This window comes from Rhinichthys klamathensis, unplaced genomic scaffold (assembly GCF_029890125.1).
Source record: "Rhinichthys klamathensis goyatoka isolate OS25496 unplaced genomic scaffold, OSU_Roscu_1.1 h1tg000095l_1, whole genome shotgun sequence".
NCBI classification, from domain to species: Eukaryota; Metazoa; Chordata; class Actinopteri; order Cypriniformes; family Leuciscidae; genus Rhinichthys; species Rhinichthys klamathensis.
The window spans coordinates 1,260,285-1,279,844 of NW_026606634.1; the positions used below are offsets into that span (position 1 = coordinate 1,260,285).

Here is a 19,560-nt window from a genome sequence, read left to right on the forward strand (position 1 = left end):
CCAGTGAAAATGCTGAGAGGCTCGTAACTTTGGAAAACCACTAGCCACAGGGGCTGGTGAGCAAAAAAGTTAATGTCAAGCCCTGGTTTTAATATATATATATTCGGCATAGTAAAAATAAACGTCAAAAAAGGACGACTAAAGAAATTAATATTACTTTCGGATAAAAATTACGCTGTTTTTCTTATACAGTAAGTAGGTTGACTCAATTAGGCCAACAATTTAAGATCACATGACGGGAGAAACAAAGCTTTTCTAAACTTTGAATCAACTGAACCAATTGATTCACAAAATGATTCACTGGCTTGAATCGCTCGAAACGCCACACACTGGAGACCCCTGCTGGTCAGAACAGCGAAAACTCGGCCAAAACGTGCATACAAACTTTTAAAAACCAATTGCAAATGTTTTATTGAAAGTATGATCTATTAAATGCAATTATCAAAATATCGAACACGATTGAATATGAAGTGCCTTTATAATATGTGCTATTTTATAAAATGTGTTTAAGAACTTGGTTAATCAGACCAATAAGTGACTATTAACTACAATTCTTATTTTTAAATGTTGAAGTTGGTCCATAGAAATTTAGAAACATTTCTAGACGGTTGTGATGTAACGAAGCCTTGTTGACTGGAATCACATGACTTGATACGCGTTCCGAATCACTGGTCCGAAACAAATGATTCACAAAGGTTTTGAATCTTCACGAAGCTGTGTTTCGCCCATCACTACACAAGTCCAAGATGTCTGCCATATCGGCCAGCATAAATCATAAATCATGACTGAGTCTCCTTTTAGTACGTTTAGGTATAGTGAAAACGAGACAAAAATACTGAATAAAACGGCATAACAAATGCCTTGAGTTTCTTCCCCTGTCTTTGTTATTTTGCCCCACTGCAAGTGTTTAATAGATTCATACCAGTAAACATAACAGGGAATCTTTCCTTCAAGTCTAAATGACAGGTGAGTTTGATTACATATCTGCTGTATGCTCTATTACAGCATGAAGAAAGATTGCTGATTTATGATGGTCCTGTATTGAGAAGCTTCATCAAGTCAATATGTTATCATCACTTTATGAAATATTTTGGATACTAACAAACCACTTAATGTCACTTCCTCTAGACCTTTGTACTGTAAGCCAATAAAAGTAATATTTATGAAACACTATGTACATTACAATGCATATTTCCAACGCTTTTGGAAACCTGAAATATTTGGTGGCAATACATACACCAAAAATGTACATTTTAGCTAAAGTATGAAGGGAGGAGACAGAAATGATTAATTATACTTTTTACATTTTCATATTTTAAATAAAAATGAATTGATCCTGAACACTGTAATGTTAGGCACAAACTGTTTCACAGGTAATCATTAGATTTAAAATGCCCCTCATAAAACACATTTCTACAAAAATCTGGTTCATTTCCATTACTGTGTTTAAAAAAGCTTTAACGGCTGAAGCGCATCAAAAATATCCGGATAATCTCACAATATCAGATATTCGATCTATTTCTGCATCTAATAGTTCATATGAACTTGAAAGACAAATCTGTATTGCCCTGGTATGTACCAAAAAAAGATAATTTTTTCAATAAATAATAATTTAATGATTGTCTGATGCTTTCGGAGAAGTGATGATCGAATTAGAGTGATTTTATCACTATTTCTTTATAGATTCTTAAAATGGTACGACATGAAGAAGTGGCTTTAAATGGTTTCTTCAGCAGAACATCACACGACAAACTTAAAAATAGGACAAAAATGCACTGTTTGCATCTTAATCTGTACAAAAATATCTTACTGCTGCTGACGGAAGAAAAAAAGGAACAAATCGAAAGAAAAAAAGTTGCATATTTTACAAAGAAAATAAAAGACATGTTTTTAGTTTCTCTTTTCTCATCCTCCCATATTAAAGAATTAGTTCTTAAAAATAAGAATTTGCCATTACGTGCATAAAAGAACACATTGTGTTTTCCTTAGCCTTTTCTAAATTATCTTTGTTTTTTTATGCTTTTTCTGTTTTGTTATCAAAATAGATGAAGGGATAGCTCTTTTGCACAGACTCCCACTGTTGGCTGAGTGACACCTGAAGAGAGGGGTTGAACAAAAGATGAGTGACGTCCTTCTCGGACTCTGTTCTACAAAAGATACAAGCTTCTTTTGTCATCCGTATCCCCTCTGCTACTCTTCTGTGGAAATCTGCAAATCTCACAGAGAGATTTCCATTGTCCACAGAACTGTAGAGCACCTGCAGAGAGAGAGAGAGAGAGAGAGAGAGAGAGAGAGAGAGAGAGAGAGAGAGAGAGAGAGAGAGAGAGAGAGAGAGAGAGAGAGAGAGAGATTATGTATAGTGCCTTGTAAAAACTGTAATTCAGATTTGCCAATTTTCTATTAACTCATTGCTAACATGTTTCTAACATGTTTTAAACCTTGCTGTTTTAGCATGTTTTAACATATTTCTAACGTTTTACCAAGTTGCTAGCATGTTCCAACACATTACACGTATGTTGCTAACATTTAACACATTGCTGGTATGTTGCTAGCATTTTTAACATGTTGCTAGCATGATTTAACATGTTGTTAGTATGTTTCTAGGATGAATTAGCACATTGCTAACATGTTTTATCATGTTGCTAACATGATTTATCACAATGTTATCATTTTTTTATCAAGAATAAACACATTGCTAGCATGTTTTAGCACATTGCTAGCATAAATTTACAAGTTAACATGTTTACAAGTGTTTTGCTATCATGTTTTAACACTGTTAACATGATTTGGCACATAGCTAGCACAACTTAGCACATTGTTAACATGTTGCTAGTATGATTTATCATGGTGTTGGAATGTTTCTAACATGAATTAGCACTTGCTAGAATGTTTTAACATGCTGCCGACATGATTCAGCACATTGATAGCATGTTTCTAGTATTATTTAACACATTGCTAGAATGTTTTAACGTGTTTCTAGCATGTTTCTAGCATTAATCAGCACATTCCTAACATGTCTTAGCATGTTGCTATGATTTAACACACTGCTAACACATTGCTAGCATTTTTTTTACACATTGCTTGCATGTTTTTAAACATGTTTGTTGCCAACATGATTTGACACATTGGTAACATGTTTCTAACATGCATTAGCACATTGCTAGCATGATTTACCATGGTGTGTTGGCATGTCCTAGGCTAGTTGCTAAGCTTGGCTAGTGATAAAAGATAGTTAAATACTCTATAAGAGTTCATGTTTGAAAGTTTTATCAAGCCAACATAAAAATATAAGCCGCAGTGCCAAACCAGCCATTTGATAGCTAGCACACTGAATGTTTCCCATCTTTTACGTGTTGTATTACCATAGCTTCATTTGCTGTGCTGATAGGAATAATTAGTGTGTTCCGAAGGCGTCTCCATGGAAACCTGCTGCTGTTGTCCACTGTTTTCCTACATCACACAGAATTAGAATGAATCAAATGTAAGTAATGAAGCAGTTCATCATGTAAAGCAGTGTGTGTGATGAACGGTTGTCGTACCTCTAATGTAACACTAGAGGGAGGCACTGGGGTGTACTGAGGGATGTACGTTCCTTGCATAGCTGTGTTAGGAATATACTGTAGACAACATAAATAAAATCAACGGTTAAAAACGTTCCATTGCATTTTAAAGTGCCCCTATTATGCTATTTTAAAGATTCCTAATGTTGTTCTGGCGTCTCCTACAACAGGTTTACACGCATACAAGCTCAGAAAACACTTTAATTTCCTCATAATATCCATTGCAGCATCAGCTCTTTTCTCTCAGTGTTTGAAACGGTTCATCAAGGATTCAGTCTCTCTAAACCCCGCCTCTCTGAGAGCTGCTCTGCTCTGATTGGTCAGATGGCCCAGTCTTTTGTGATTGGTCATCGTGTTGGAAACAAAACGCTCATTATCATATCTGAGTTTCAGCTCTGGATCTTCCTCAGCTCTTGATACTCAGTGATACGAACAGTGACGATGGCGTCGGTTTTACCGTTTCAATCTCATCAAAGTGGATTTGCTTTGTCAGCAGAAAACAGCGTCTTCTCCACATGAACAACACGAGCCAAACTCTTCCAGTCTCAGATACAACTACAGTGTTTGAGGGTCAAAGTAGACGTTGTTCACGGCAGCCGATGAAGAACATAGACTGGCATTATGCAAATCTGTTACAAACCTGCGCAGATTCAGCAGGAAGTGAGACTGGAAATACTGACGACTCGTTTCAGTTCAGAATCACTTCTTTCTTTCGGGAGACAAAAACTCCATTTATCTGCACTCTGATCTGTGAAACTTTGCAGATCTTTTACAGTCACAAACAGCTCTATTACACACTCCATGAAAGGGAATATCCCAAAAATCTTAATAGGGGCACTTTAATAGTAATTAGATTTTAAAACAAAAGGGGCTTTCGTTCCTAGGTAGTTCTGAAGGGTGGTTCCCTGAGAACTAAAGATTCCCATAGGAACATTTTCCTGGTTGCATTCGCTACAGTTTTTGTGACTTTCATTTTGACAGCGCTAAGAACGCAAGAACCTGAGCTCATAGCGCTCGCATTCTCCATGTTCATTAGTTTACGATCTGTTTAATAGTCCTGTCTGATGTATTAGATAGAACTGTTATACAGAAAGACAGTAATGAAAAGGTATTAGCGTATGCCGTGTGGTTGATGCTCAATGTCACTAGCTGAGCACAAATACATAATTATGTTTCTCTTGGTCCCCTCAGAGTCGCTTTGGATTTTCTCCTCAGCGTAAATGTTAAGAGGCCCGTCTATCACTGTTTTCGTAGAGTAATTTTCTGGAGTAAATATATAGGCTGCTATAATCTGTGTGTTTACACTGCTTTTTAAAAAATGCTGGTGTTTCGCATGCATTCGGCCAATCAGCGAACACTAACGTCACTGGTAGTTCCTATAGTCCTGGGTTAGCCCCGACTCTGAAGAAGGAGCTAAATTAGTTCCTCCAAAAGGCATTTCTAGAACTAAAATCGTTCCCTGTTCCTGTGGTGTGAACAAACACGGCAAAATCCGGGAACTTCCGCCAATAGTTAAAAAGTTCGGTAACACTTTACTTGAAGGGGTGTGCATAAGACTGACATGACACCTTCATAATCATGACATGAAACATGTCATGAAAATGAAGGAGGTTATATGCATATTTATGACAACTGTCATTAAGTGTTATTTGCTTAATTATGACATTTTTAATTCAAATATGACATTGTTTGAGATGTCTTTGTTATGACACCTTGACATAAACCAATACCAAAGCCAATGTCAAAACCAACCACCTGGCAGTTTAATGTAATGTTAACCCATAAAACTAAGTGCTTTCTTAAGTTTGATAATTAATCTGCTATGTCATGTTTATGACCTATTTATGACAATTTATGTTGTCTTGGTAATGTCAAGTTGTCATAACAAAGACATCTCAAACAATGTCATTTTTGCATTAAAAATGTTATAATTGAGCGAATGACACTTAATGACAGTTGTCATAAACATGCATAAAACCTCCTTCATATTCATGACGTGTCATGTCATTATGAAGGTGTTATGTCAGTCTTATGCACACCCCTTCAAATAAAGTCTAACCAATAGTTCTAGTTGAGAAAGCCCCTAAAGACAAACTCCTGTTGAGGATCAATGAAAGGTGAAAGAGCGAACCGTGCCGGCGCTGCCGAGAGACAGGTGACCCAGCTGCTGGGTCAGGGGTCCCATCATAGACGTGGGCTGAAGGGACATCGGGTGATCCATAGCTTGAGTCAGAACGGTCCCCTACGCACAGAGAGAGATGTTATAAACAGAGAAGATGCGTGTAAAGCTACAGTACAGCATAAGTGACACTCACTGCGGGCTGCATGAGGTACGACTGATGATGCATCCAGGACGGGCTGTGCATCTGTGGATCCAGACACAAACAACATGGATATATCATTTCTCCGACGGAACCTGTCCCATGCAAACTGCCCTGTACCTCTCAACACTTCAGACTCACAGAATCACACAGCAGGCACTGGGAATACTGGGCCTGAATTCAAATGCACCATACCAGCCAATATTAATGAGCTATCTCCCACAGTGCATCTGGATTCATATGCTGCTCATTTAATGCCAGATGGTACCATTCGTGACTGGGACAGGGGTTTGCATCTAAAAATAGCCTTTATGCACATACATAGGCTACAAAAGTTTGAAATAATTAAGAATTTTCATGTTTTTGAAAGAAGTCTCTTCTGCTCACCAAGGCTGCATTTATTTGATCAAAATACAGTAAAAATAGTGAAATATGATTACAATTTTAAACAAATGTTTTCTATGTGAATATATGTTAAACTGTAATGTATTCCTGTGATCAAAGCTGAATTTTCAGCATCATTACTCCAGTCTTCAGTGTCACATGATCCTTCAGAAATCACTCTAATATTATGATTTGATGCTCAGAAAAAAACAATTACTGCTCAGTTATCATCAATAATTGCTCAATTATAATTAATGGTTCTTATTATTATTATTACAATTTTTTTTAAGTTTTGCTGCTTAATTTTTTTTAATCAACTTAAAAATGATAAATGTTTTTCAGGATTCAGGAATATAAAGTTCAATAAACAGCATTTATTTGAAAAAGAAATCTTTTGTAACATTATGAAGGTCTTCACTGTCACTTTTGACAATAAACACATGTTTTAATGGTAGTGTTCCACGGTTTCCATAAAAAATATTAAGCAGCAAAAACGGCACAAATGTCATCATATTAGAATGATTTCTGAAGGATCATGTGACATGAACATTCAGCTTTGATCACAGGAATAAATTACACTTTACTATACTATATATTCACATAGAAAACAGCTGTTTTAAATTGTAATGATATTTCAAAATTATTTCTTACTGTATTTCTGATCAAATAAATGCAGCTTTGGTGAGCAGAAGCGACTTCTTTTGAAAACATTATGAAAAAAAAAAAAAAAAAACTTAAGACACAAAACTTTTATAAATGTGACACAAAAAAAGGATGCAATGAATGATGATGATTTAAATGTTTGGGTCTGCTATTCCTTTAATATTTAGCTGGAGATTTGTGCCTCCATTGATAAGAAAATAAAAAATAGCCAATCACCATCGAGTATTTCACTGTATATGGCAGCGAATTTGCCAGAGGCTATACCTCCGTTGTATATCAACCAATCATCGACGAGACGTAAATTACATAAATTATTTTGTTATTGTCTTGCTGTATATGTGTCGTTTTCTGTAAATTTTCTGCCTAAAAGTGACCAAAAAAGCAATTTTAAAGCAGTCAAATTAAATCCTTGGGAGGGGATTCGACCGCTCAAATTTTATATGCCTCTTTATTTTAAAACCCACCAGCCGTCCTTAAATGCTAGCAGACTGAGCTGTAGCATCATTTCTCTGTCTAAAGGGCCATTCAGTGTGCTTTAAACACACATGTCAGACCTACAGGACCTCAGCGAACAGTATTAGCTTTTGCCTGTTCATCCATCAGGACTCAATAAGGTGTCAGAATTCCCACAAGCCCCTGCGGTCTGATATTCTCCTCAACGCTTGCTGAGTCACTGTGAGTTTCCATCTGGCTGCTGTCGGCTTTGGCACACGCTCAGACTGAGCTCAGTATCTCTACAAAATGAAAAAATCTAATCTGGATTGACATTCAGAAATGTGATCAGAAATGAAGGTCTGCTCAGACATGGAAGAGTAAGACCACTGAGTGAACGAGTAAGTTAACAGAAGACGTTGCTGTAGGAAAGCATCATCAGTAAATCAGTAAAAGTGTGTTAATGTGATTTGATTAATATTGCACAAAAAACTTTTTTCCTCTATAATATTTGTGTGAGTATGTGTACAGAGAACTGATGTTTAAGTATGTTGAAACAGCACCTCTTATGCCATTTTACAAAGTCTTGATGTTGTTTTTAGGCTCTACTAGAACAGGTTTTCCCGCTTGAATGTTGATTATTTTCCTCATATTCTCCATTGTTGCAGCTCCTCTCTTCCCAGTCTGTCAGTAACGCTCTGTTTAGTTCCTGTCTCTATGAAGCTCCTCCTTCTGAAAAGCACACTGTGCTCTGATTGGTCGGCTGGAGCAGTATGTTGTGATTGGTCGAGCGATTCGAGTGTGTTTGGGAAATGTCCCGCCTCTTTCCATAACCGCCATTTTCAACTCACTACTAACTAACTCAACCAGGCCCCGCCCCTTTATTCTGCGTATGAATTATTTAAATGAGGAATATTGTGACGTGTTCGTTCCCGGAAGAAGCTCAAGACGTTTCAGGGAGTTCAGAAACACTGACACTGATATAGAGAAGAACTCCCGCTGGAGGGACTTAAAGTCCCATTGTGGTGAAAATCCAGCTTTTAATGTTGTTTATGTGTCTATGTGGTGTTTTTAATATGCTTTAAGACAAACCATGTGTAAATTCATAAAGTCCACAGCATTGCTGAGTATTTTCTGCTTAAAACTGCAGTGAACCAAAGACAGTCTCAAAAACACGGTTTGAAATCGCTGGTGTTTCTGACGTCACAAACGACCTTGTAACCAATCAGATCAACGTGGGATTGTCAACCAGAGGATCTCTGAGCTGAGTGAGTGAGTGGAGGCGGGGCTCATTTGCATATTCATAGAACCGCACATACTAAATGAGGCAAGGGTGTCGAGTTACATTCAAGATAGGCATGACGAATATTTTTTAAATGAAAAAACATTTAAATATGTCATTTTGGTGATCAAAGATGATTTTTAAGGGATAAAATGATTGCCTACAGGGGGACTTTAAGAACTTTGCAGAGCTTTTAAATGCTCAAACAGCAACATTACACACTAAAGAGAGATGAACAAGGAAAAAAGCATAATCGGTCCTCTTTAATGACGCTCACCTGGTAGGACGGTAATTGTGATTGCATGTATGGAGACAGAGATGTCTGAGCGATCATTCTGTTTGGAGCGATGCTGTACGGAGAAGAATAAAACCTGAAAATAATCAGCAAAAACAATCAAGCTTAAACACCAGCACTTAAGTTAGATGTTCAGTTAAAAAGCAGTAATATTGTGATGATATATAGGCAAATAAACAAGCATTTTTAATATACAGAGTAAATGGCCGATGCATTGAAACAGGCTTTGAGTGTCTGTTCTCACCCGTTCTGTAAGGCTGTTGGGTCGTATGTGAGCGTCATTCCTCCCTGAACGTGGAAATGAATATGATTAACTTTACATCAAATGCACAGGGTCTGTATGAATACTCGCATATGTAAATATAAATACCAATACATAAATGTTCGCTCGTACCGTATCACCGTCTCTATGCCAGGGTCGACCGTTCTGTAGGTACTTTGTCTGGTTCTGTCGCTTCTTTTGTCCTCCGTCAGCAAACTTGCATAACAACGGTTCTGAAGGTACTACAGTCGAAGCGACCAGAAACCAAAATATTAGTTTTAAATTTTCTTTAATTGGAATTTATATCAAATAAATAAAATATATATTGTCTACCTGGCACTCCTGGTGGGGTTTTGATATATTTTCCATTAAAATGCTGAATGATGGCTTCACACTTCTCTGTAGATTCCATCCTGATATACAAAGACATGGATAGACTAATAAATGGTGGGAAAAGTTGTGAAATTCATTTATCAGCTTTATTTTTATGTTCGAACATATGTATTTCACACATAAAAGATGGTAAAGGTAGGAATATCCCTGAATGAAATATTATGGATGGATGAATTTAATGGATGGATGGATGGATTTAATGGATGGATGGATTTAATGGATGGATTTAATGGATGGATGGATGGATTTACTGGATGGATGGATTTAATGGATGGATGGATGGATTTACTGGATGGATGGATTTAATGGATGGATGGATGGATTTAATGGATGGATGGATTTAATGGATGGATTTAATGGATTTAATAGATGGATTTAATGGATTTAATAGATGGATGGATGGATGGATTTAATGTATGTATGTATGGATGGATGGATGGATTTAATGGATGGATGGATGGATGGATTTAATAGATGGATGGATGGATGGATGGATTTAATGTATGGATGGATTTAATAGATGTATGGATGGATTTAATAGATGGATGGATGGAGTGATGGATTAAGCACCTAGCGAAGCCGACTCCTCTGCTGGTCCCGTTAGCGTCCCGTAAGATGCGAGTGGAAATGACCTGACCGAAGGATTTGAGCATGGCCTCCAGCTCCTGCTCGTCCATGGACACGGGCAGGTTAGAGATGTATAGGTTAGTGGGATCCTGCTCCTGTTGCTGGAAATAAAATGCAGAAATTACATCTGACGGGACTAATCAGTCGTACAATTCATAGTTTTCACGTGACATCACACCTTTATAGGAACACCCACCATAGTAAAAGACCAAATTCAATATACACCTTATTAATTATAAGTACAGGCGAGTAGATGAACACAGAATATAGACGCAAAGCTCAATTTCTCGAAAAGTGTTTTTCTGTTGAAAAGCATTATAAACAAATCCCTCCACCAGTTAATTTGTTGCAGTCATATTCTGGGCTCATGTGATTGCCACTTGTCAAGCGTCGGGTTAGAGGCCACTCGTCAAGCGTCGGGTCAGAGGCCACTCGTCAAGCGTCGGGTCAGAGGCCACTCGTCAAGCGTCGGGTCAGAGGTCACTCGTCAAGCGTCGGGTCAGAGGCCACTCGTCAAGCGTCGGGTCAGAGGTCACTCGTCAAGCGTCGGGTCAGAGGTCACTCGTCAAGCGTCGGGTCAGAGGTCACTCGTCAAGCGTCGGGTCAGAGGTCACTCGTCAAGCGTCGGGTCAGAGGCCACTCGTCAAGCGTCGGGTCAGAGGTCACTCGTCAAGCGTCGGGTCAGAGGCCACTCGTCAAACGTCGGGTCAGAGGCCACTCGTCAAGCGTCGGGTCAGAGGCCACTCGTCAAGCGTCGGGTCAGAGGTCACTCGTCAAGCGTCGGGTCAGAGGTCACTCGTCAAGCGTCGGGTCAGAGGTCACTCGTCAAGCGTCGGGTCAGAGGCCACTCGTCAAGCGTCGGGTCAGAGGTCACTCGTCAAGCGTCGGGTCAGAGGCCACTCGTCAAACGTCGGGTCAGAGGCCACTCGTCAAGCGTCGGGTCAGAGGCCACTCGTCAAGCGTCGGGTCAGAGGTCACTCGTCAAGCGTCGGGTCAGAGGTCACTCGTCAAGCGTCGGGTCAGAGGTCACTCGTCAAGCGTCGGGTCAGAGGTCACTCGTCAAGCGTCGGGTCAGAGGCCACTCGTCAAGCGTCGGGTCAGAGGTCACTCGTCAAGCGTCGGGTCAGAGGCCACTCGTCAAACGTCGGGTCAGAGGCCACTCGTCAAGCGTCGGGTCAGAGGCCACTCGTCAAGCGTCGGGTCAGAGGCCACTCGTCAAGCGTCGGGTCAGAGGTCACTCGTCAAGCGTCGGGTCAGAGGTCACTCGTCAAGCGTCGGGTCAGAGGCCACTCGTCAAGCGTCGGGTCAGAGGCCACTCGTCAAACGTCGGGTCAGAGGCCACTCGTGGATGGATGGACGGATTTAATGGATGGATTACATCTGACTCGTTATGCGTAGGGTCAGAGGTCACTCATCATGCGTTGGGTCAGAGGTCACTCGTCATGCGTTAGGTCAGAGGCCACTCGTCATGTGTTGGGTCAGAGGTCACTCGTCAAGCGTCGGGTCAGAGGCCACTCGTCAAGCGTCGGGTCAGAGGCCACTCGTCAAGCGTCGGGTCAGAGGTCACTCGTCATGCGTTAGGTCAGAGGTCACTCGTCATGTGTTGGGTCAGAGGTCACTCGTCATGTGTTGGGTCAGAGGTCACTCGTGGATGGACGGATGGATTTAATGGATGGATTACATCTGACTCGTCAAGCGTCGGGCCAGAGGTCACTCATCATGCGTCGGGTCAGAGGTCACTCGTCAAGCGTCGGGTCAGAGGTCACTCGTCAAGCGTCGGGTCAGAGGTCACTCGTCAAGCGTCGGGTCAGAGGCCACTCGTCAAGCGTCGGGTCAGAGGTCACTCGTCAAGCGTCGGGTCAGAGGTCACTCGTCAAGCGTCGGCTCAGAGGCCACTCGTCATGCGTAGGGTCAGAGGTCACTCGTCAAGCGTCGGCTCAGAGGCCACTCGTCATGCGTAGGGTCAGAGGTCACTCGTCAAGCATTGGGTCAGAGGTCACTCGTCAAGCGTCGGGTCAGAGGCCACTCGTCAAGCATCGGGTCAGAGGTCACTCGTCAAGCGTCGGGTCAGAGGCCACTCGTCAAGCGTCGGGTCAGAGGCCACTCGTCAAGCATTGGGTCAGAGGTCACTCGTCAAGCGTCGGGTCAGAGGCCACTCGTCAAGCATCGGGTCAGAGGTCACTCGTCAAGCGTCGGGTCAGAGGCCACTCGTCAAGCATCGGGTCAGAGGCCACTCGTCAAACGTCGGGTCAGAGGCCACTCGTCAAGCGTCGGGTTAGAGGCCACTCGTGGATGGATGGACGGATTTAATGGATGGATTACATCTGACTCGTTATGCGTAGGGTCAGAGGTCACTCGTCATGCGTTGGGTCAGAGGTCACTCGTCATGTGTCGGGTCAGAGGTCACTCGTCATGAGTTGGGTCAGAGGTCACTCGTCATGTGTTGGGTCAGAGGTCACTCGTGGATGGACGGATGGATTTAATGGATGGATTACATCTGACTCGTCAAGCGTCGGGTCAGAGGTCACTCGTGGATGGATGGACGGATTTAATGGATGGATTACATCTGACTCGTCAAGCGTCGGGCCAGAGGTCACTCGTCATGCGTAGGGTCAGAGGTCACACGTCAAGCGTCGGGTCAGAGGTCACTCGTCAAGCATCGGGCCAGAGGTCACTCATCATGTGTTGGGTCAGAGGTCACTCGTGGATGGATGGATGGATTTAATGGATGGATTACATCTGACTCGTCAAGCGTCGGGTCAGAGGTCACTCGTCATGCGCTAGGTCAGAGGTCACTCGTCATGTGTTTGGTCAGAGGTCACTCGTGAATGGATGACATCTAACTCGTCATGCGTCGGGACAGAGGTCACTCGTCATGTGTTGGGTCAGAGGTCACTCGTCATGTGTTGGGTCAGAGGTCACTCGTCATGTGTTGGGTCAGAGGTCACTCGTCATGCGTCGGGTCAGAGGTCACTCGTCATGTGTTGGGTCAGATGTCACTCGTCATGTGTTGGGTCAGAGGTCACTCGTCATGCGTCGGGTCAGAGGTCACTCGTCATGTGTTGGGTCAGAGGTCACTCGTCATGCGTCGGGTCAGAGGTCACTCGTCATGCGTCGGGTCAGAGGTCACTCGTCATGCGTTGGGTCAGAGGTCACTCGTAATGCGTCGAGACAGAGGTCACTCGTCATGCGTCGGGTCAGAGGTCACTCGTCATGTGTTGGGTCAGATGTCACTCGTCATGCGTTGGGTCAGAGGTCAATCGTCATGCGTCGGGTCAGAGGTCACTCGTCATGCGTCGGGACAGAGGTCACTCGTCATGCGTTTGGTCAGAGGTCACTCGTCATGTGTTGGGTCAGAGGTCACTCGTGGATGGATGGATTTAATGGATGGATTTAATGGATGGATGGATTACATCTGACTGGTCATGCGTAGTGTCAGAGGTCACTCGTCATGCGTTGGGTCAGAGGTCACTCGTAATGCGTCGAGACAGAGGTCACTCGTCATGCGTCGGGTCAGAGGTCACTCGTCATGCGTCGGGTCAGAGGTCACTCGTCATGCGTCGGGTCAGAGGTCACTCGTCATGTGTTGGGTCAGAGGTCACTCGTCATGCGTCGGGTCAGAGGTCACTCGTCATGCGTTTGGTCAGAGGTCACTCGTCATGTGTTGGGTCAGAGGTCACTCGTGGATGGATGGATTTAATGGATGGATTTAATGGATGGATGGATTACATCTGACTCGTCATGCGTAGGGTCAGAGGTCACTCGTCAAGCGTTGGGTCAGAGGTCACTGGTCATGCGTTGGGTCAGAGGTCACTCGTCAAGCGTTGGGTCAGAGGTCAATCGTCATGCGTCGGGTCAGAGGTCACTCGTCATGCGTCGGGACAGAGGTCACTCGTCATGCGTTTGGTCAGAGGTCACTCGTCATGTGTTGGGTCAGAGGTCACTCGTGGATGGATGGATTTAATGGATGGATGGATTACATCTGACTCGTCATGCGTAGGGTCAGAGGTCACTCTTCCGCCGGAACTAGACTCGTCTAAGGCCGTTACCGGAAGCCAGTGATTATAGCTTATAAAGTTTTAAATATGGATATTTTTCTTACATGTGGATCACTGTTATGCTGGATGGATGCGCTTTTTTGGGCTTCAAAATCTAAGGCACCATTCACTCCTATTATAAAGCTTGAAAGAGCCAGGATATTTTTTAATATAACTCTGATCGTGTTTGGCTGAAAGAAGAAACTCATATACACCTAGGATGACTTGAGGGAGAGTAAATTATGGGATAATTTAACGTTTTTGGTTGAACTAACCCTTTAAGTGGGACTAAAATTATAATAATTTTAAATGGTTTAAACCCTTATTATCATCAGCTGACGAGTCAAAATCTTTGTCCATCTAGGTACTTTGGTTAAATGATATTCATTTTAAAGGGATACTCCACTTTTTTTGGAAATAGGCTCATTTTACAACTCCCCCAGAGTTTAACCGTTTTTGAATCCATTCAGCAGATCTCCGGTTCTGGCGGTACCACTTTTAGCATAGCTTAGCATACATCATTGAAGTGGACAAGTGGGATTATTACGAGTGCGTAATAATCAAGAAACTTCACTGCCGTACCATGAGTGCAGCAGGCGTAATGATATGACGCAGCGCCTGAAAATAGTTCCGTTGTGTTGAAGGAAGGTGGCCTATTTTCAGGCGCTGCGTCATATCATTACACCTGCTGCACTCATGGTACGGCATGGAAGTTTCTTGATTATTACGCAGGAATGAGAGTATAGTTCCTAGCCATATCAGCCTAGAAAATCGCAACTTTACATTTTCCGTCGGTCTTAGTGCACGATGTAACTACAGAAGAGTCAAGTTTTAAATAGGAAAAATATCGAAACTCTTTGGTCATTTTTTTTTTTAGAAATGCTAATGGTCTTGTCCACTTCAATGATGTATGCTAAGCTATGCTAAAAGTGGTACCGCCAGAACCGGAGATCGGCTGAATGGATTCAAAAACGGTAAAACTCAACAGTTTAACTCTGGGGGAGTTGTAAAATGAGCCTATTTCCAAAAAAAGTGGAGTATCCCTTTAAAGCTTCAGTTTTCTCATTCAGTCATAGAATAATTTCTTAACTAGAATTTTCCCCTGCCCTCCCAGCCAAGATAACATTTTGTATGTTAGCTATCAGTGTTATACAGTGTTATCATCTGTGTTATCTTGACTCAAATGCATCAAATTCATTTGCATCCTCCCAAGACCTTCAAAAATCTGTTTGAAATTTCCTCACACTTTTTTTGTCAGGCGGAGAGAGAACTTTACGGCACTGTGTTGAGAATGAATAAATGCCCTAAGTATACATCACTTTTTATGCGTACCCTAGGATTGTTCTAACTGCGTACATATATACACATGCATTCAATTATTTTTTTTCCAGTAATTTGTTCGTCCACAAGGTGGCAACAGTGCTTCTGGGCCGTTGATTCACAACTAGTCAAAGAAAAAATTGGAATAAACAGACCGGAGAGAAACACATGCAAGCTACAACAATGGATGGCTATGGATGAGAGATTTGCAAGGAGATTCGAAAGTTCCCGCATTTGTACAACTCTAGCCTACAAGCCTATAAAGATTATAAAAGTGTGTATATGGGTTATTATGATGAGACGAAACATTCTGTCCACAGAGTACAAGGTGTCGTAATGTCCACGTAATGTCCACCTGTGTGCGCCTAGACGTCAAATTGAGTATAGTTTGAAAGGGCATATACTTTACTTTGGGCTTTACATCAAAACAGCACACACACACACACACACACACACACACACACACACACACACACACAACTGAGAGGCTGATGAAGTGGTCTGAAAATGCTACAGGAAAAGAGTGAAAAGAGAAAGAGAAACGCCTGACACCATCTTTGCTCTGCCGGTCTCATCTTTCCCCGGAGAAAAAGATCTCCTTCCTGTTTCCATGACACACTTCCCAGACTCTCTCTGAGTCTAAACACATCAGAAGCTTTCTTTAAGACGGAAAATAAACCAAGATTTCCAACACTGATGACCATTTTTCATTCAAGCAACATAAAGCATGTTCACTGGCTATGCTAAAACACTGCTCTTCTAACTTCTGCATTGTGCAGTCTGTAAACGGTGACTGTACGCATACCGAGACGATGACATACTGCTGCTGCTGCCAAAAGATGCAGTGAACACACTGCACATAATACTATATCCCACAATGCAATGCCCTCAACTTGACCTCCTTCTTCCAGTGTGATAAATGAACCAGAAGTGATTATGTGCAAAGATCTTTTTCTTGATGCATTATTTAATCAGACTGTCGAGGTTAACCCTGTAAAGCCTGACATATACATACAAATAATAGCCAGAAACATATTTTTTTATGGAACCGTTAAGTGAAACTTTAGACACATTTTCTAAAAAGGCATGCATATGTGTTTCTTGTTGAGTATTATATTTGATGGCTTTTATGGCTATGATATACAGTAGTGAGAATATGAAGCTCAAACTCAAACACCTCAGTTTTATTTAGAGGCTCGAATTGAGCAAAAATAAGCAATTTGGTGCAGATGCTGATAAAAGATGGAATTCTGATTGTAATGTAAATCAATGAGATCTTCATAACAGTATAACAGATTACTTATATAAAATGCATATAAACACTCCCAATAATTAAATAAATGCTTAGTTTTATGATCAAAGCTCTGTAGTTTTAAAACATATAATGCAATGCAATACAATGATTGAGAGAAAAACAAATAAACCTTCCTCAAAGCCTGATGATCATATTTGATACTCACATTTGAACATGATTTTTCTAATGATATACGGATATTCAAGTAAACTTAAGCTGCTTCAGCCTAGTAAGTGTTCATCTTGAAATATTACTAACTACATTAAATGATTCTTACCTTTACTTTATAAAACAAATCTGTAAAAATGTCACAGCAAAAAGACATGTGAACCACGAACTGAAAGTGGACGTTTTTACAATTATACCAGACTAGAGAGATAGACAGTTCATCTCTTCTCTTCTCTTCTCTTCTCTTCTCTTCTCTTCTCTTCTCTTCTCTTCTCTTCTCTTCTCTTCTCTTCTCTTCTCTGATGACGAGGGCGGAGCAACCTGTCACTCACATGACATCAGCCAATAGCAAACCACAACCATCCAATCAATTCCCCACAGACAAAATCAAGCCCCGCCCACATTTGTTCTAGTTTGAGAAGCCGCTTCACTCGGATATACGGCACAATAGGGAAGACAAGACGATAGCAAATTGTTTCATGCCGACTTTAATGACTGTGAACGCGTGTTTTAGCTGTATCATGTATCATGACTGGAATGTTGTATTGACCAGTCAGCATTCACTTATGTTTTATAGTTAAAACAAAACAATTCAAATGAAGCAGAGAGAGGTGGATCAGTTTGTTTTTTCAATGTCAAGTTTATAGGTTCACCATTGATGTATAGCTAGCATTTATCAGTGTGTGCATGTATTTAAAGTGTGTGTTTCCGTATGACCCGCACACACTCCCTGTGTGTCGTGCAAAATGGAGTCTGGGAGACACCGAGGGATCAACTTCAGAAGATTACAACAGAGACATTCACACACAAACACACACACACACACACACACGCAAAACAGCAAACAAATGCCACAGAACGTGCCAGAGAAAAGACTCAGAGAGCCAAGAGACATAAACTTTATGTAGTCAAATGTGTGTCAATTAATCCTATCACTATGAGTAAAGATAGTTTCACATCAGTGAGTGTGTGTGTGTGTGTGTGTGTGTGTGTGTGTTTAAACCAGTCAAGCATTACCTAACCAACGTCAACAAAGGGACAGTTTATGATGCTGGTATGTTAATGTGTGTGTACTTACAGTCTGCTCTGTGTGTACACTACTGGTCAAATGTTTGGAGTGGGTAATATTTTTTAATGTTTTTGAAAGAAGACAGATAGATTTATTTGATAAAAAATACTGCAAAAAAAGGTAATATTGTGAAATATCATTAGAATGTAAAACAGCTGTTTTCTATGTGAATATATAGTAAAGTGTAATTTATTCCTGTGATCAAAGCATCATTACTCATTACGTCACATGATCCTTTAGAAATCATTCTAATATGATGATTTACTGCTCAAGAAACCTGTCTGATTATTATCAATGTTGGAAACAGTTGTGCTGATTAATATTTAAGTGTGATTGTGTTTTTTTCACCTGGGATTCTTTGATGAATAGAAACTTCAAAAGAACAGCATTTATTTAAAATAGAAAGCTTTTGTAACATTAGAATTGTCGTTACTGTCACAATTTACTATAATAATTATAATAACTGGTAATAACTAGGTACTAACTCTAAACCTTAAACCATGTTAAATTCATATAGTTACCTCATATTACTATAACCTGAAAATTGTTAATTAATAGTAATTTTAATATTAGTTATAACTGTTAAAGTTTTTTTTTAATAATTAATATATATATATATATATATATATATTTATTTATTTTATTCTAAATATGTGCAAATGTTTCATTTTGCGTTAAGGTTTTGGTAAAAAAAAGAATGGACTAAAAATAGCAGAAGTAAACATGAGTTGGTGTGCGTATGAAAAATAAGAAAGAACAACATGTTGCTTTAATTTATGCTCCACTAGACTTTGAACATGCAACATTTCTACGGACGCTGCAACTTCATACTGTCTTTTTAAAAAAACATGAATTCAACATTTAACAAATACTTATAAATCCAAAATGTTTAATTATTCAGAGTACTCTAATTCACTGCATTTTTTTAGTTCAGCTAAGAGGGCATGCTTTATGTGATATGAATTCGCTGGTTGAAATTCACCAAACCTGAAATTGGAAATGCAGTGAAATTATTAATGTATTCAGTTTGATCACAAGCATGGAGACGATCAAGGTGAGGTGATTTATCAAGACAACACGTCAGCTTCGAGAAACAACATTTCTAAGCAAGAGAGCTGGAATTCACAGAATAAACACAGATGACCTCCTCACTACATACTGCTAAAAGTGAAGCGGCGAAGCGAGTTTATTCAGACTGTTGCGTGCGATCCAATGGTTCATGTGCTGAGTGGACGTCATGTTCATAAGGTATTTCTGTAATGATATCCTACCTTGGCCATCTGAGCTTGAACCCCACTGGCCTTGAGCGCCGTCACGGCCTTCTGCGCTGCCGGAGGACTGTCGAAATCCACAAAGCCATACCCTACATATATACATACATACAAAAAGTAAGATATTTATGTCAGATGCATAGGCTGCATGTCATTGTCAATGAAACATTAAGAAGTCAGGT

General features: G+C 40.8%; 1 protein-coding gene across 1 annotated transcript in view; it reads right to left on the reverse strand.

Moving 5' to 3' along the window:
* Nucleotides 1–1,245: 1,245 nt before the first annotated feature.
* Nucleotides 1,246–19,560, reverse strand: part of rbms2a (RNA binding motif, single stranded interacting protein 2a) — a 59,824-nt gene continuing 41,509 nt past the window's right edge. The window contains exons 4-14 of the mRNA XM_056252500.1: nt 19,379–19,470; nt 10,163–10,320; nt 9,533–9,612; nt 9,332–9,441; nt 9,182–9,225; nt 8,920–9,013; nt 5,876–5,926; nt 5,692–5,802; nt 3,540–3,617; nt 3,363–3,450; nt 1,246–2,257 (exon numbers count right to left, since the gene is read on the reverse strand). Of these exons, the coding sequence (XP_056108475.1) occupies nt 3,370–3,450; nt 3,540–3,617; nt 5,692–5,802; nt 5,876–5,926; nt 8,920–9,013; nt 9,182–9,225; nt 9,332–9,441; nt 9,533–9,612; nt 10,163–10,320; nt 19,379–19,470 (899 nt within the window). The 3' untranslated portion in view covers nt 1,246–2,257; nt 3,363–3,369. The remainder of the gene's footprint in view (nt 2,258–3,362; nt 3,451–3,539; nt 3,618–5,691; nt 5,803–5,875; nt 5,927–8,919; nt 9,014–9,181; nt 9,226–9,331; nt 9,442–9,532; nt 9,613–10,162; nt 10,321–19,378; nt 19,471–19,560) is intronic.